The sequence below is a fragment of the Octopus sinensis genome, linkage group LG13, assembly GCF_006345805.1.
Source record: "Octopus sinensis linkage group LG13, ASM634580v1, whole genome shotgun sequence".
NCBI classification, from domain to species: Eukaryota; Metazoa; Mollusca; class Cephalopoda; order Octopoda; family Octopodidae; genus Octopus; species Octopus sinensis.
Genome location: NC_043009.1, coordinates 11,591,175 through 11,611,681, shown reverse-complemented (window position 1 = coordinate 11,611,681; position 20,507 = coordinate 11,591,175). Strand labels below are relative to the sequence as shown.

At 35.8% G+C, this 20,507-nt stretch overlaps 1 protein-coding gene across 1 annotated transcript in view; it reads left to right on the top strand.

Annotated features, from left to right (window-relative positions):
* LOC115218422 (protein mesh) overlaps nucleotides 1-20,507 on the top strand; it is a 93,648-nt gene that overhangs the window by 53,023 nt on the left and 20,118 nt on the right. The window contains exons 11-13 of the mRNA XM_029788227.2: nucleotides 6,687-6,830; nucleotides 9,621-9,797; nucleotides 13,414-13,550. Of these exons, the coding sequence (XP_029644087.1) occupies nucleotides 6,687-6,830; nucleotides 9,621-9,797; nucleotides 13,414-13,550 (458 nt within the window). The remainder of the gene's footprint in view (nucleotides 1-6,686; nucleotides 6,831-9,620; nucleotides 9,798-13,413; nucleotides 13,551-20,507) is intronic.

Below are 20,507 nucleotides of genomic sequence, written 5' to 3'. Positions count from 1 at the left end.
TTAAGTCGGACTCTTTTATATCCATACACATGTACATCGTTTTTGTATTAAATGTATTTAATATTCTGTGTAAATCGACTTGACTAACTTGTCTGACTTTACATTTACACCTCTGCCTGCTCAACTTCAAATCTCTTGAGCACTTCGTAGTGTTCTCTATATAGAGAAGAGCTCTCTCCAACCCAGAGAGAAAGAAAGAAAGAAAGAGAGAGAGAGAGAGAGAGAGAGAGAGAGAGAGAGAGAGAAAGAGATAACGCATACAAACACTAGAAATTACCAAAAACATAATGAAAAGAAGCATAACAAGTAACTGCAGAATGTGGAAATGGACAAGAAACAATAAATCATATTATCTCTGGCTGCCCAGTCCTGGCTAAGAAGGAATATATTCACAGACACCACAGAGTTGGGACCTACATACACTAGAAGCTATGCCAACATTATGGAATAACAACAGAAAAAAGATGGTATAGGCACACAACAGAAAAGGTCACAGAAAACGAGAAAGCAACCATACTCTGGGATATGCCAATACACACAGATAGAGAAATCAAGGCCAACAGACCAGATATAGTTGTCAGAGATCATGAAGGGAAAAATGCTTTCTAATTGATGTATCAATACCAGTAGATGACAACGTGTCTCTAAAAGAAACGGAGAAACTTTGCGCTCGGTAGTGAAGTGAAAGCACGCTATAAAAATAAAACTACTGTATAATAATAATAATCTTTTCTACTCTAGGCACCAGACTCAAATTTTTTGGGTAGGGAGGCCAGTCGATAGATCGATCCCAGTACGCAACTGGTACTTAATTCATCTACTCCGAAAAGATGAAGATTCGTACTCGGTGGTGTTTCAACTCAGAACACAAGCACGGATGAAATGCTATCTATTCTGCCAGCTCGCCGCCATGACAACAACACAACAACAACAATAACAGCAGCAGCAACAGCAGCAACAACAACAAGCAAACATTCTATCCATTTAAAGATCGTAATATACGAGAAGGAACTGAAGAATGCAATAACAGTGCAAGCAAGACCCTACGTGACTAGTGAGGCATTCACGATAAAATCTGCTATAAACTAGAAAACTTCCGGAATTACCAAACTCCGCAACAATTTTCTGCTTGAAATAACTAATCAGTATTTATGAGACTGTTAAAGAACTCAATGAATTACTAAGTATACCAGAATAAACTGCTAAATAGTAAATAGAGGGGAAAATAGTACAGTGCCGATTATGAAAGAAAAGAAAAACAATACAAGAGACCCACCGGAAAGAAAAAAAAGACCAAAAGCTTTTTTGCTAGCAATATGAGGAAGTCCTTATATTTATACTCTGTAACACGTTGGCTGCTCATCTGGAATGTAATAGCATCTCACCAAGAGAGCAAAATGAAAATTTTAAAATGGCTGTCAGAAAGGATGTATAGTTGTAACGAAAATCAATTACTGATAAATCGGGGAGACAAAAAGAAGAGAAAAATAAAAACAAGCGAACAGACGAAAAAACTTTAACGTGGAAAGTATTAATTTGGAAAAAAAGTTTAGAATGCAAGTCGTTTGTGAGCATAGGCACAGGAGTGGCTGTGTGGTAAGTAGCTTGCTTAACAACCACATGGTTCCGGGTTCATTCCCACTGCGTGGCACCTTCGGCAGGTGTCTTCTACTATAGCCTCAGGCCGACCAAAGCCTTGTGGGTGGATTTGGTAGACGGAAACTGAAAGAAGCCCATCGTATATATGTATATATATATATATTTATCTGTGTGTATATGTTTGTGTGTCTGTGTTTGCGCCCCCCCCACCAACATCGCTTAGCAACCGATGGTGGTATGTTTGTGTCCCCGTAACTTAGCTGTCCGGCAAAAGCGACCGATAGAATAAGTACTGAGCTTACAAAGAATAAGTCCTGGGGTCGACTTGCTCGACTAAAGGCGGTGCTCCAGCATGGCTGCAGTCAAATGACTGAAACAACTAAAAGAGTAAAAGAAATAGGCACAGGCAGGCTGCGTGATAAGAAGTACGCTTTCCAACCCCATGGTTCTGGGTTCAATCTCACAGCATGACTCTTTCGGCAGATGTCTTCCACTCTTAGCTCCGCCGACCAAATCTTTTTGAGTGGATGTAGTTGATGGAAACTAAAAGAAGCTCGCCAGATATATACACACTCAGTCACGCACGCACACGCACATAAATATATATGCGTGTGTGTGTGTGTGTGTTTGTCTGTCGTTATGTTTGTGTTTGTCCACCCTCCACTGCTTGACAACCGGTGTTGGTTTGTTAACCTCCTCGTAACGCAACATCGTCAAAAGGACAACGATAGAATAAGTACCAGGTTTTTTTAAAAAACCAGCTGGGATCAGCTTGTTCGACTAAAGTTTAGTCGAACAAGCTGATCCCAATTGCGACGTCTACATGAACCTTCGCCCAACCAAAAACTGCAATTCTTATAAGGCGCCATCCACAAGTAAGTTTATATTTTATGGAATCACTAACCAATACACTTAACTCCTGATATCATTTATATTCTGTTTATCGTCTTATCGTCTTAAAGGGTTTAGTCACTAAAGGGTTTAGTGACTAAAGGGTTTAGTCACTAAACCCTTTAAGACGATAATTCGTCATGGCCGAAGACGGGTACCTCAATATTTACGGACGCTACATACGAATATGTGGAGGGGCGTGGCTTAGCGGTTAGGGTGTCAGCATCATGATCGTAAGATTGTGGTTTCGATTCCTGGACCGGGCGACGCGTTGTGTTCTTGAGCAAAACACTTCCTTTCACGTTGCTCCAGTCCACTCAGCTGGCAAAAGTGAGTAACGCTGCGATAGACCGGCATCCCGTCCAGCTGGGGAACACATACGCCATGGAAACCGGGAAACTGGGCCCATGAGCCTGGCTAGGCTTTAAAAACGGCGCATTTATTTATTATTATTACATATGAATATAGTTACCAGAGATCGTACCTCTAAGAATATTCATTGCAAGATATGCTCAATTCATAAAACAATGCCCATTTTATTTGATGATTGGGTACGTGCACTTTGAGGAAAACTAACAATGTTCAACGACAACAACAATAGTAATAATACAAATTCTTTCGAATTTTGACACAAAGACAGCAATAGTTATAGGGACAGGGGTTAGTCGATTACTTCGAACCAAGTATTTAAACTGGTACTTTATTTTATCGAACTAGAAAATCAAGGTTGCGAAACTAAAAATTGATTACCAATAAAAATGATTCCATTTGTAAAGAAGGTATAAGAACTCTTTAGAAAGTAAAGGAATATCATACATAAATGCACACGGTCACACATATATATATGCATATGTATATATATATATATATATATATATATATATATATATAAATAAGCAACAAGTATATCCGAGGAAGAGTGGTACAATTGTTTCATGCTACTTCATTTTATTAAACATTGTAAGTATTACATCAGTTTTAAAATGTCGAGCAATCTTCAGCCACTTACAGAAATTTTCCAATCAAACGGACAATGCACATTCTTATCTCTAGTTCATTTGCTAACATTATAAAGAGGGTGGATATATATATATAGAGAGAGAGGTTGATTTCATTCTTAAGAACATGATTGTAGTAGATTTATTCTCTGATTGTAAATTTTCTATAAGTGGCTGAAGATTGCTCGACATTTTAAAACTGATGTAATACTTACAGTGTTTAATAAAATGAAGTAGCATGAAACAATTGTACCACTCTACCTCGGATATACTTGTTGCTTATTTTGATTATAATCACCCCATTGATTTATATCGATAATGCCATACAAAATTCTGGTGCCTTTGACTTAAGTACCATATTCATCTGAATCTAAATTTTGCTGAACCTATATATATATATATACAAGCGCACGCACATACACATTATATACATACATACACATATACACACACATACATACACATTCACATATATTGAAAGGAACATGTATCTGAAATTTGGCCGAAACCAAGTTGGGTCAAGCGGTGATGTTCCAAAGATTCGCTTATAATAGAACTGTGATGTTGAGGTAAGTGGTCACCCACGTCAAACTAGTGTTTGGAACTAAATCACTCTGGCTTGATATTAGGTGTATGTTGATTAGAAATGAGGAGATATCCTAGAGTCGTGCTGAAAAAGTGTTATTAAAAGGAAAGGAATGATGGAATAGGTAGCTTTAGATGAACTTTCGTATCGCTTTGAAAATGGAGATATTAGAATTGATATCAGCGTCAGAAGTAATTGACAAGATAGGTAGTTAGCCGCAGAATACAATGTATATTAAAATATGATTAAATACAAAAGACTGAACTCAAACGGTAAAGGTTAGAATGATAATTGAAAATTCAGAATAGAAATGATACACTTCCAAGCTAAAAAGAGATGGTTGATATTAAAATGTCCTATAAGAGATCTTAGTTGCTATCAGATACCGATATCAGCAGCATGGAAAGAACTGCTGAATTATCGCATAAAGTTGGTAGACACTTGCAGGAAAATATCGGATATATCTTGAAAGAGACAAATACTGACAACACATGAGTGGTCTCAGCGCTGCCAACCCCATGAGACAAATTTGTGCCAACTTATATATTAGGAAATGCACATATTATTTCGTTATACTTTGTTTCACGAAGCCATCCATAGACACAAACACACACATACACATATGTGAGTGTATGTATTTTTACAAATATATATATACATATATATATATATATTATATATATATATATATAATATATATTATATATATATATATAATATATATATATATATGTATGTATATATATCACCACCATCATCATCATCATCATTGTCATTATCACCGTCATTTAACAGCCGTTATATATATATTATATATGCAGGTATGAATATATGAATATTTATGTGACCATATGTGTGTGTGTGTGTGTGTGTATGTATGTATCGATAAATATATATGTATGTATATATTTATAAGTATATATAATACAAATATATGTATATATATTTATGTATATATATATATATATATATATAGATATATATATATATATATATATATATATATATATATACATACATCCATATATCCTTCATCGATATACATACACGTAGGTAGCCGTATTGGAGGTATTATATACAGAATGTTCAGTGATATTTGCGCCTGAAACGCTTTCTACAAGAGTGTGTCTTTGAAATACCAAATTCTAGAACGCTGAATGTAGTTTTGAAAGCTCAAAGAGGAAACAATTATCTTTATGGGGTTTTACGGAGAACAAAAGAAACTTATATTCAAAATACAAGATAAGTCAGTCATTCATGGAAGATTACGATTAACTTTTATGCAAGAATGTCACAACTTACCTTAGCTATTCGATCGCAGAAATAGCAGCAATAGCCAGAACAATGGTAGACCTATTCACCGACCGGCTTAACATTTTTATGTTAAATTATACCTTCATTGTTTCAATTAATTTTGAAAATAATGAAGGCTTTAGCAAATTGAGTGTCACTACTAAACGGATGTCTGAAAGATAAATTAACGTGAAATTGCGATCGAAGGTTCTAATATACATTGCTTTTGAAGCAGAGAGTTTGTATCATAGAACCAGAGCCGGTTTCGGGCGTGTTGGAATCAATAATATAGTCTTATAGTGAAAAAAATGTGCTAGTCATTCCGGAGATAGCTTTGGTCATAGATCAAACATGAGTTGAGCTGGAGTTAGACAACAAAAGCGCGTGAGATTCTGCGCCATTAATGAAGTCCAAATTTTGCTGGCATTCGAGTAAATTTTGAGTTTATTTTCTACTGACGCATTTATCTGAGTCGTTCAAGCATTGAATCAGCCACGATTATCTTCCCAGTCTGTAACGCTGTGGATATTAAAACCTATCCTCAATGTAAAAGTATTAGAAATCTGAATAGTAAAAACTCTAGCCGATACATACTTTGTCGATTCTAGGGCGATGATATTATATAAGCAAGGGTTGAATGCTGATGTGGTAGGAACGAAATTAGAGGCTGGCAGGATCGATAGCATTTCGTCCGTGTTTGCGTTCTGAGTTGAAACATCACCGAGTTCGACTTTGCTTTTTGGCCTTTCGGGGGTCGATAAATTAAGTACCAGTTGCGTACTGGGATCGATCTCTCGACTGGCCTTCCACCCAAAGATTTTGAGTCTTGTGCCCAGAGTAGAAAAGATGATTATTATTATTATTATTATTATTATTATTATTATTATTATTATTATTTATTATTATTATTATTATTATTATTATCATTATTAATATTACTATTATTAATATTGTTGTTGTTGTTGTTGTTGTTGTTATTATTATTATTATTATTATTATTATTATTACTATTATCATTATCATTATCATTATTATTATTATTATTATTATTATCATTATTATTATTATTATTATTATTATTATTATTATTATTATTATTATTATTATTACTACCGTTTATCTGGAATCTCTTGAAAATCTATGGAAACAATGGAAGTTGCTTCCATTCAGGGAAATCAGTTAAAACAAATTCTGCTTTTGTCTCAGAAAATAAGTTTTCTCAATTAAAAAAAAAAACGAAAAGAAATAATAAGGTAAGAAAGCAACAAAAGCGAAAGGGAGCAAGTAACTTATTTGGTGTATGTTTGCAATATTTTCAGGTGTTCTATTCGGAGATCCTCATGTAATCACATTTGATGGGAAAAATTACACGATGCAGATCCTCGGCATGTACTGGCTCCTTCAATCAGACGATAAGAACTTCCTGCTTCAAGGAGATTTCGATCGGTCTCCCAACGTTGCATGTACGCTTTAAACCCATTTTTCTTCCATAATTTGTAAATTAACTTTCTAAAATTATTTTTAATTCACACACGTCCGCACAGACATACACATACATACATAATACATAAATACATACATACATACATACATACATACATACATACATACATGTATACATACATGCATACATACATGTATACATACATACATACATACATACATACATACATACATCATACATACATACATGTATACATACATACATACATGCACACATGCATACATACATAATACATGCTTACATACATACATGCATACATATATACATACATGCATACATACATACATACATACATACATACATACATACATACATAATACATACATACATGCATACATACATACATCATACATGCATACATACATACATACATACATGCATGCATGCATACATACATACATACATACAAACATACATACATACATGCTTACATACATGCATACATACATACATACATGCATGCATGCATACATACATACATACATACATACATACATACATACATGCTTACATACATACATACATACATACATAATACATACATGCTTACATACATACATACATACATACGTACATACATATATGTACGTACGTATATGCTTTTGTCAATTAGTGTGAATGTATATAAGTAGGTATACTTGTATTATGTAGGCATACATTTATGTATATATGTATATTTATTCATGTTTTATATATGTGTGTATATGTGCGTGTGTGTGAATTTAGGAAAATATTTTTGCCTCTATGTATATAGTATATATATACATATACATATATATATAATATATATAAACATACAAATATGTATATATATACATGTATTTCTATCTATCTATCTATCTATCTATCTATCTATCTATCTATCTATCTATCTATCTATCTATCTATCTATCAATCTATCTCTCTCTCTCTCTATAATATATATATATATATAATAGTGAGAGAGAGAGAGAGAGAGAGAGAGAGAGAGAGAGATAGATAGATAGATATATATATATATATATAGAGAGAGAGAGAGAGTGAGAGAGAGAGTATCTTTTCATATTGCGTTAGCTGATTGGTTGTTCTTTCGAAACTGATAATTAAACTGCTTTCCCATCACGATATTATAAAATTCAAAAGATGAAAGGAATTAATTATGCATACAATATGAGAAGAAAGTAGAATTCAGCAACATAAAGTGCAAGGCGTGCATTTAATATGCGGCGAGCTGGCAGAAACATTAGCAGGCCGGGCGAAATGCCTAGCCGTATTTCGTCTGCCGTTACTTTCTGAGTTCAGATTCCGCCGAGGTCGACTTTGCCTTTCATCCTTTCGGAGTCGATTAAATAAGTACCTGTTACGCACTGGGGTTGATATAATCGACTTAATCCGTCTGTCTGTCCTTGTTTCTCCCCTCTGTGTTTAGCCCCTTGTGGGTAATAAAGAAATAGGTATTTCGTTTGTCTTTACGTTCTGAGTTCAAATTCCGCCGAGGTCGACACTGCCTTTCATCCTTTCAGAGTCGATAAATTAAGTACCAGTGAATTACTGGGATCGATTTAATTGACTGACCCCACCTCTCCAAAAATTTCAGGCCTTGTGCCTAGAGGAAAAAAGAATATGTGAGAGCTTCATTAGCAGAGAGTCCTAGTTTCTATTCAGAAACCCTTTCAATGTACATCAATTAGTTACTACATGAGAACAAAATCCTAACTCATTCTACAAGGGACCAACTATTTTGACCTCTGTGCATCTTACTGGTTTCGCTAACTATTGATATCTAAAGTGGTGAACAATGTGATATGATAACTGAGGAGTGAAAACCAATGGATTTGAAAGGAAAAATAGTATAATCATAGTTATCAGATTTTATCTGATTATCAGCAACTACGTATAACGATGCTTCGAGCCCGAGAACACGACTGTACGTGGTCGCAAGGTTTTCTAGAAACAACAGTTAAATCTCTTTCATATCGCTACAAACAGTCTTGACAGAAAAAAGAACACAGCAAATTACTGGGTAGGAGTGGGTTAACGTAATGCAATCGTAAAAAGAATTTGAAACCTATTGAAAATACACCCGTAAAAATAAAATAAAATAATCAGTAGCGCTGAGGAGCTCAGAAGAAGAGCGAAATAACGTTATCTACAACTATTAGGACACTCTTAATGAGGATTGTTTTCTAGAAAAGCTAGAGAGAGAACTCCAAAATTAAAAGTCTCTTTTACTTGTTTCAGTCATTTGACTGTAGCCATACTGGAGCACCGCCTTTCGCCGAGCAAATCGACCCCAGGACTTATTCTTTGTAAGCCTAGTACTTATTCTATCGGTCTCTTTTGCCGAACCACTAAGTTACGGGAACGTAAACACACCAGCATCGGTTGTCAAGCGATGTTGTGGGGACAAACACACACACACACACACACACATATGTACATATATACGATGTGTGTCTTTCAGTTTCCGTCTACCAAATCCACTCACAAGGCTTTGGTCGGCCCAAGAAGACACTTGCCCAAGGTGCCACGCAGTGGGACTGAACCCGGATTCATGTGGTTGGTAAGCAAGCTACTTAGCACACAGCCACTCCTACGCCTACTGGTTAAAATTTTAAAGGTAACATGTAATGAGGAGTTTGTCTGTTTGTACGGTAATAACTATGAGTATATTTCAGCCTCGTTATTCCTCCTCAGCGAACAAACAGTTGAAGGGTTTATTACTTATATGAGACAAATAAATCTGAATTGTATGTTTTCTAATTTGTAGCTTCTGTGCCCAAAGAATTCACCAGTCTGGTAGCAGTGGCTATACGATCCCAACAAGAAAGCAACGTTGAAATAAGAATGAGGTACCCTCATACAGATGAATATGTCCTTGATATTTCCGTAAATAATGAATATCTACACTTTAATGAGGAAAATGGATATGCTCAAATTCACAGACGTAAGAATGTTATTTATATAGTTTCTTTCATAATGAAAATCTCTAATCAATACTGTTAATATTTATGGATATGATCAAATTCACAGACGTTAATATTTAACCTCATCAGTCGGGGATCCCCTTCGGTCACGACACTGACCATGGGATTGCACCTAGAAAGTTACCCTCCCAGGCACAAGTCCGGGCAAGGTTGTTTATGGAAGACCAGCAGTCGCCCATGTATACCGGCCTCCCCTCTCTATGCCACCAGTGTTATTCAAGGGAAAGGCAAAGGGGCCGATACGGCTTGGCATCTGAGGGAACTGGAGCAACGTGAAATAAAGTGTCTTACTCAAGAGCACAACACGCAGCCCGGTCCGAGATTCGAGCTCACAACCTCACGATCGTAAGCTCGACGCTCTAACCACTGAGCCATGCGCCTTCACTAACCTCATCAGTACACCACACACACACACACACACACACACACATACACACACACACACACACACATATATATATATATTATATATATATATATATGCACAAACACACACATGCACATATACACATAATTTTTCTGTATAATAAAGACACACGCACATAAAAATAAGAAATTCAAAATTCCAACAAATTTACATTTCTAATGTGAGGATCCACACATACAGACATCTGAAATTAAGTTCAGTCAGCGTTGTTTATATAAAAACAGATTTGATACATTTTTTCGAAAAATCAATGAGATTTTCAATATTTTCGCATTGAATAAATATTTGTTTTGAAAATCCAAATTTAAGTTACCAAAGGCCACAATGCTAAAGTCTTTGATTCTGATTTAAGATATCAATTAATATTTACACTTACATTGAAACATATTATCAGTTGTCAACTAATTACTGTGTTATGATAATTACTTTAGAAGAAGCTATATAGATTATTGCCAGCGTCACTTACGATTAATACAAGAACAAGAAAATAATCATAAATATTTAAAAAAAAATATTCTAATTATAGATCAGTTAATATGTGGTTATTATTTTGTATTCTTTGCGTTTGATGCTTTTGTCTTTTACTCAGCTTTCAATATTTAATTATCATATTTAAGAAATCACGTATAATTATACATTAATAACATTATGTTATTGTGGGTGCTGGAGTCGGTGGTATAAAAGAACGCTAGAAGAAGTGCACTACAATAATTAGGTTTGTCGTACACACGTATTACTCGTGTGGGTTTCTTTTCTTTCTAATTCTTCATTTGGGGTCGTTAAAAGGGAGGAGATTGTCTTTACTTACAGTAGGATACGAACAGTTGTTTGGACGTTTTATATTCAGATGAGAACTTTCAGGCTTGACTGTGTGGTAAGAAACCTGCTTCCCAACAATACGGTTCCAGGTCCAGTCCCACTGTGTGGCACCTTGAGCAAGTGTCTTCTACTACAGCCACGGGTTGACCAAAACCTTGTGAGTGAATTTAATAGACGGAAACTGAAAGAAGCCTGTCGTATATATAGCTTAGCTTTTCCTTGGGGTTGGCCAGATCGGAGCAATCTCAAGATTAATCAGCCGAAATTGCGAGGATGATCCGGTTCTTGACTGAAGATAAAAGGCTTCGAATGACCCGTGCGTGTTCTTTTGTATCATCTATCTGGATATTTTCTTTTCCCCTTTTGTATCACCTAGTTGCCCGGATGTTTTGCGTTCTTGTCCCATTTTGTATTTTATTATATATATATATATATATATGTGTGTGTGTGTGTTTGTCCCCATCATCGCTTGAGAACCAGTTTTGGTGTGTTTACATCCCCGTAACTTAGCAGTCCGGCAAAAGTAACCGATAGAATAAGTACGAGGCTTAAGAAAAATAATGTACTGGGATCGATTCATTCGACTGAAACTGTTTCAAAGCACAGCATGGCCGCAGTTTAATGACCGACAAAAGTAAAAGATAAAACATAAAATGTGGAAATGCATCGTATGTCACTAATATGGTTGCAGGAGACCCCCAAATCGTAATTGTTTTAAGGGGTCTCACTAGATTTACTTCTGGTGTTAACTTGTTTAGTCTCGCTGTTTTTGAGAGATACTGATTTCATTTACTCCCTAATGATATGGATTAGATAAACAATATTATTATAATTAAGTAGGGTGGTTATGTAAATATAACATTTATTATCTAAAATACCGTAAATCCTCGAGTATAATCCGCATTTTCCCCCAAAAATTTAAAGGTCAAAATCCCTAGTGCCTACTATATACGAGGTTAAAAATGGAAAATATTTTCTAAGCAATGTCCGAGTCTCTATTTGCTGTCCGGCAATGTTTATTCAGACGCATTTTGTGATGTCGGGCGCGAAAATACCTTAAGCTAAGCCTGAGAGCAATGAAGTCATAAAAGAATCATCCATAACTTGCAGTAAGCAACATTTATTAAAATAAAAAGTATTCAGAACACAGAATAACATGTAACAAAGATAATCTGCAAACATATTTACATTCCCATTTAACAGCTGAGAACATCACCATTATTGTATTACGCATGCACAGAAGTGTTTGTTCGACTATGTTGCTGCTGGCTTAATTACGCACGACTTATGTTAGAGAAGGGGTGCGTATTATACACAAGGTTTAGGTTTTTCAGAAGTACAGCCCCTTAAAAATTCCCTGCGTATTATACTCAAGGGCGGACTATTCTATGTCCGATGAAGCCCTTGTTAGTGATGGCTGGTGTGTGCAGCTAAAGTTTCGGGGATTTCTACTCACGAGACTGTCTCGAATTCCCTTAGACGCAATTCCGCAAAGCTATAGACCTTACACAACTTAATTGTCCTTCACCGAAATCGCAAAGATCTATATTTCATACAACAGTTGTTGGTGACATGTCGTACAAAAACAATCCTTGTATAAACAGACCCAAAGAATTCATTATGGATTAGAAGAACTTCTCCAGCTTCAGGATTATTTCTGTTTCCTTTTGTGAAACTTGTCCAAAACTTTAATTCTCTTTGGTGTCCATATCTCAGATCATTCATAGTTTTGAAATATCGAATTACTGTCCCTGAAGCAAATATACTTTTAGAGTTACTATCAACCTTTTCTATTAGAGGACAGTCAAGAGAGTATCGTAACAAATTGAATGTTCACATGGATACAAAACCATAGTTTTTAGGGTAAGGGAAATACATTCTGGAGATATTCATACATTCCGTGGTGTTTTCGAGGTATTAGTGTAGAAAAATTGTCTTTTCAATAAAAGCTGGGACTTAGTTGTTGCTCAACAGCAATCATTTACTGATGGCTAAAACAACAATAATAATTATAAAGGAAAAGACGAAAATAATGGCAACACTATGATGATGATGATGATGATGATGATATTGTTGTTGGTGGTTTAATAGATGAAAGATTTTCTCAGCGAAAGTCCACGGCCGTCATAGCAAAATCATTATGAATCAAGAACAATAAAAATATTTTGATAAAAATATAAAGTGCATTATCTTTAAGATTCCCCCAAAGTATTGCATTAATAATAACTGATAATTAATCTTTTCTTTTCCTTTTTATTAATTTTCTATTTTGCAGCTTTGTAAGTTCTTTACTCCGCTACAAATATTTTTAAAATTTCAATTGTTTTCAGAAGTAGCAATTATTGATAATAGCCGAAAAGGTAAACAAGACAATTTCACTATTCTAACCAGTTCCGGCGTTGGAGTTCGAGTGTCTGTAAAATATGATATGATGCAATTGGTTGTAGTCACACCACCAGACCTTAAAGTAAGTGCATTTCCTAAACATTGTATAAATACGTGTGAGTGTATGTATGTATGTATGTATGTATGTATGTATGTATGTATGTATGTATGTATGTATGTATGTGTGTATGTATGTATGTATGTATGTATGTATGTATGCATGTCAAATCAGGTCACCTGTGAGGTCTTTCATGAGTGTTACTGGTGAAATGAAGTCCAGTACAACTTGTTGCATGGTCGGGTTGTCGCTGACTAAACTGGCAACCCACCAGGCTAGCTTAGTGAAGATGGTTGCTAGAAACTCAGCAAGATTAAAACCAAGAATGTCAAAAGGACGGACGAACCCATTATATGTTCAACAATTATCTTGCAATAGTCCTGACACTCTGAAATTCCGGGTTGGTGTCCGCGTGCTAGAAGGCCATTAGGAGTGAGGCAACCCTAAGCTTTAGTTAAAGCATGTCTCTAGGAAAAGTTCAGTTTGATATAAAACCGGATATGCCGGGAGTACCATTGGACATTCTGGAGATCTTTTCTTTGCGCTTGGGATCAATGCGCTCACAAATTCTTGACACAACAACCCACATTGGCATTAAATACCTTGCCTCGGTTTGTCTCTGGATCATGTCCATAAGATGTTCTTCAAGATTTATTGGACCAAGAATTTTGCACAGGCATTGCTACCATTTTCTATGAGCATTGCAACTTAAGGATAGTAATGATCTTTGTGATGTCGTTCAAGATTTATTGGACCTAGAATTTTGCAGAAGCATTGATATCATTTTCTATGAGTTTTGCTACTTGAGTGTACACTATTCTTAGAGTCAGTGATGGCCTTCCTCGTTCACGCGTGGAACAGCCAAAATGTATGTCAGATCACATGTAGTGCTACTGGTACCATGTAACTGAGGACAACCTGTAGCATAGTTGGGCTGTCGGCTACTAAACCGGCAACCCTACTAAGCCTGCTTGGTAGGAATGTAGCTTTATTTGGACACCATGCAGGACTAAAAATAAAATGTGTCAAAGGGCGGATGAGCTCAACAGAGTTAACGGTCATCCGACAGCTGAGAGTGAGAGATCCCAAGTCTTTGTTTAGTCACGTCTTTGTAGGAGGAGGAAACTACGAAATGAAACCCGTTCCACTACAAATATCATATTCTTGCATTTGTTTGTTTCTGGATAGCTTTGTTTTGTAGGTGAGAATCATTGTGTTGTTGTGCAAAGCTGTCATTAACTTCAAATTTTAGCACAAGCATTGATCATAGCTACAGTACGCAACATCAAGGATAAGTAATTTGTCGGTGATGGTCATACTCGTCTACGAGTTGACAGACACTATGTATGCATATATGTGTGTGAGTGTGTGTGTAGTGTAAATGTGTGTGTGTTTGTTTGTGTTTATTTGTGTGTGTGTGTGTGTATGTAGAAGTAGATGCGTTAGGTGAGCAACAAATTGCCAAATAAGATTGACGTTCACTGTTACGGCTACATTAAGCTCTCAATCGATATAATATGTACTAATTATTAATTACTGATTATCGATTGAAGAAACGAGTGTAATGAAATAACAGAAATACCAGCAACTTTTGTTATCTAGTTATTCCATTAAATTATATGAAAATAAAAAATGAAAATAATGATTCACATACACTTATATATAAAACCCATAGGGCCGGTCCCCCATATTATCTGGCGTATGTACTCCCCACATACCTGGACGGAAAGCCGAGCTATCGCGGGATTATTCATTTTTGGCAGCTGAGCAAATTGGAGCAACTCGAAGTGTTTTCCTCAAAAACGCAACGCATTGCCCTGTACAGGGATCAAAATAACAATCTTATGATCAAGGCGTAGGAGTGGCTGTGTGGTAAGTAGCTTGCTTACCAACCACATGGTTCCGGGTTCAGTCTCACTGCATGGCACCTTGGGCAAGTGTCTTCTACTACTATAGCCTCAGGCCCACCAAAGCCTTGTGAGTGGATTTGGTAGACGGAAACTGAAAGTAGCCCGTCGCATATATGTACATATATATATGTATATATATATATATATATATATATATATGTATATATATATATATATATATATATATATATTATATATATATATATATATATATATATATATGTATGTAGTGTGTGTGTGTGTGTGTGTGTGTGTGTGTGTGGTGTGTGTGTGTGTATGTTTGAGTGTCTGTGTTTGTCTCCCCTCCCCAAACATCGCTTGACAACCGATGCTGGTGTGTTTACGTCTCCGTAACTTAGTGCTTCGGCAAAAGAGACCGAAGCGCTAAGTTACGGAGACGTAAACACACCAACATCGCTTGACAACCGATGCTGGTGTGTTTACGTCTCCGTAACTTAGCGGTTCGGCAAAAGAGACCGCTAGAATAAGTACTAGGTTCACAAAGAATAAGTCCTGGGATTGATTTGCTCGATTAAAGGAGGTGCTCCAGCATGGCCTCAGTCAAATGACTGAAACAAGTAAAAGAGTAAAAGAGTAAGAGTTCGACACTAAAAACCAGTAAGCCATGCGCTTCTATATACACGCACTAGCACACACACACACACATACACACACACACACACACACATACCCATAAACAGATACACACACATACACAGACACACAATATTATCTATCTATCTGTTCGTCTGTCTGTCTGTATGTCTGTCTGTCTGTCTATCTATCTATCTATCTATATATCTATCTATCTATCTATCTATCTATCTGTCCGTCTGTCTGTCTGTCTTTCTTTCTGTCTGTCTGTATGTCTGTCTACCTAGACAATTATACATCTACAAACACACACATGGGCATACATATATGTATGTTTGTCTCTACGCGCATCTGAGTGTGTATGTGTTTGTGTGTGAGTGTGAGTGTATGTGTGTGTGTGTGTGTGTGGATGAGAATCTCTCTTCAGTTTGAGAATAGCTATGTATATACACAGCAGCGTGTATATACACAGCGTGTATATACGTACTGAAACTAGGTTTGTTGTGAATGGTATGACTGAATTAAGGGACACGGCAGTTATACCACTGACTTAATCTGTCATTGCACATGCGCGTAGTTTGTAATTGCCTATGTGTGTGTGTGTGTGTCTGAATGTCATTGCACATTTGTGCATGAATGTGTCATTGTGTATTTGTGTGCAGGGGGGGGGGGGTTAATTGCACCTTTGTGCACATGCGTGTGACATTACATATTTGTGCGCTTTAGTGTAATGAACCAATTCTTCTGTAAGTTCGCTTGACGCCTCAAGGCATGAGTTAAATTTTTTTTCTTCCTATTATCTTTGACAATTAGGAATAAATATTTCTTTCCTTCCCTCCTTCTCTCTCTCTCTCTCTCTCATCCCCCCTCTCTCTCTCTCCCACCAACTATTCATTTGCTATTTGGATCTGCGAAACCTCTCTTTGTATCTCTTTATTTACTATTCCGATTACCTACTTCTCTCTTTCAAGCAATTTGAAAATTTCCCTATTTTAAAACGCCTTCTTGTCAAGTCTTTCTCGTCTAACCTACACATTTACATCTTTCTTTGCCCGACTTTTACTATTGTAATCATTATTTCTTTTCACACACACACACACAAAGTCTCTCTCTCTCTCTCTCTCTGTTTATTACACTCTTCTCCTCTTCTTTTCACTTCCTCTTTCCCTCATTCATCCCCTTTATCTGATCGCTCATTCTGTTTATTTCTTTCCCAAGTTCACTTTCTGTTTCTGTGATTCAAGGCGAGGGTCTCTATTGGTTCAACAATTCGGTACGCTATAAAAGAAATTACTTATGATCAAACATGAAGTCTAACGACCTCCGACATGTCTAAGAGTCTGCAAGATTTACCGCATGTCACAGACACCATCAGAAATCAAATACTCAAAACAATATATACGAGGGGTGCTGAAAAGTTCCTGGCGTTAAGGGTATCGCGAAAAGCTTGGTTGGAGGCCCACCCTTCCGAGTTCTTTTACAGGGCTAAGAAAAACTGAAGTATTTCTGCAATAGGTGTGCAAATCTGAGAGAGGACTATGCTGGATAAAATCATAATTAATTGATCCCCCAGTATTTTCCTTTACCCACACGCGTAGGGGTGGCTGTGTGGTAAGTAGCTTGCTTGCAAACCACATGGTTCCGGGTTCTGCCCCACTTCGTGGCACCTTGGGCAAGAGTCTTTTTCTATTGCCTCGGGCCGACCAAAGCCTTGTGAGTGGATTTGGTAGATGGAAACTGAAAGAAGCCCGTCGTATATATGTATATATATATGTATGTATGTATATATATATATATATATATATATATATATATATATATTATATATATATATACTATATATATATATATTATATATATATATATATGTATATATATGCATGTGTGTATGTATATGTTTGTGTGTCTGTGTTTGTCTCCTCCCACCCAACATTGCTTGACAACCGATGCTGGTGTGTTTACATCCCCGTAACTTAGCGGTTCGGCAAAAGTTGAGCGATAGAATAAGTACTAGGTTTACAAAGAATAAGTCCTGGGGTCGATTTGCTAGATTAAATGCGGTGCTCCAGCATGGCCACAGTCAAATGACTGAAACAAGTAAAAGAGTAAAAAAGTAAGAGTAAAGATAGGAACTTTTCAGCACCCTATATACATACATATATACACATATGTGTGTGTGCATGAATGTATGTATGTATGTATGTATGTATGTATGTATGTATGTATGTATGTATGTATACTCTTTTTTCTCTTTTACTTGTTTCAGTCATTTGACTGCGGCCATGCTGGAGCACCATCTTTAATCGAGCAACTCGACCCCGGGACTTATTCTTTTGTAAGCCCAGTACTTATTCTATCGGTCTCTTTTGCCGAACCGCTAAGTAACGGAGACATAAACAGACCAGCATCGGTTGTCAAGCAATGCTAGGGGGACAAACATACACACGCATATATATATATACATATATACGACAGGCTTCTTTCAGTTTCCGTCTGTATGTATGTATGTATACATAAATGTATGTGTATGTATGCGTGTATATGTGTGTGCGCGTGCGTCTGTATTTGTCTAGTCGTAGGCAAGACTCGATCGGGTCGATATACAAGCAGAAATCATCAGAACTATAAATACCCTATGCTTTTTTTTTCTTCGCTATAATTAATGGACAATTAATGTACCTCGTTGCATATTGATAAGTGTTTCACGAATTTTAAGATGGTAAGTTATGATCTGAAACCATAATTTACTATTTCTTTCAGATGGAATCATCACGTTAAGGGTCACTCCTTGATTTGTGCTTGATTTTTTTTATAGCTTGTCTTATAGGCAAAACTGTAATTAAATCTTCAGCCAAAACACTTCAACAACCTGACGTTACACGCTACATCACGTTACATCCACCATTTTTATTTCCAGTTCTCGCATCGCGCCCTCTTATGATCGCTTGTATCCACTTGGATGTCTGGTGTAAATACGCAGTATTCATTTAATTAGATAATTACCGTCTCCCTCTCACTCCCTCACTCTCTCCCTCTCTTTCACATCCACAGTGAACGCTTTGCTTTGAATCACATCTATGTGTTTCCTTCCATGTTCACACACTTGTGTCACATCACAGATATTTGGGCACACACACACATACTTTTTATATATGTATATATATACATATGCATATATATATATATATGTTTATATATACATATGCATATATATATATATATATTTATTAAAAACATGAATATACATACACACTCACACACACACACACACGCATATATATATACAGGATACTATATTTGTAGTATATATATATATGTATGTATGTATGTATTTATGTATCTATGTATAAAGAGATAAGGATTACGCGTAATTGCTACAAATACATTGTTAGGGAAATGAATACAACACTAGTATGTGTTCACCTTTAATATTTTTATCATTGCCTTCATTAATGTAATATATATATATATATATTATATATATATATATAATATATATATATATATATACTTTATTTTAAGCAACAGAAAATTCAACAAAATCTGTTACTCTGAGTTTCTCGTTGCCGTTCATCAGACAGTTTTTGCTAGAATGGAACATATATATTAATTCAATCTATACTCTTACAAACGCTACACCTTTAAAAAGAAATGGACTTGTTTGATTGGCCCTTTAGAAAAAACGGTCAATCTTCGAGCGATAAACAAAAAGGTCAAAAATATATGTATATATATATAAAAAAACTTATAAAAATTATAAAATCCGAGGAAAAAACCGAGGAAAAAACCTATTGCCGTTAATGAAGACAGTACAAATAATGCATAGAAATTAAACCTGTTATAAATACTGCAATACATATTTATATTAAAATCCACATATATATATCAACATACACAAAAGGATGCGCGTAAACGCCATACATACATATACAGACGTATGAATATGAATCTAAATTATACACATAAAAGCATGTGTACATATATTCACGCAAACCGTCTCGCACGCAAGCTAAAATTCATCTATGTAGCAATTCTCATATACTGAGCAAGGAGGGGGAACGAAAGAAAGGGAAAGAGAGAAAAAGGAACGAAGGAGGGGTGGGGAAAAACTTGTAGCGATATTATTGGCATCTATAGAGGCCAGTATACATACACAAGTTTGAATTGATACATATACATACCGTCGTGTGTATGCGTGCTTAAGCACAAGCATACTTTCACTTACACATACACAGATACGCATGCTTACAAATACATATGCTTTGCTATACACAAACTTATATAAACATTCTAAATTTGACAACATTGCTTTTTTTAAAAAAACATTGCTTTTAAAAAATGGGTGCATTAATAAAAATATATACGAAAGACATATAAAATAAAATATAACATCCTATTTTGGGTCATTTATAAATAATCAAGGTAATATAAATAATCAAGGTAATATAAATAATCAAGGTAATCTTATGCAATACAA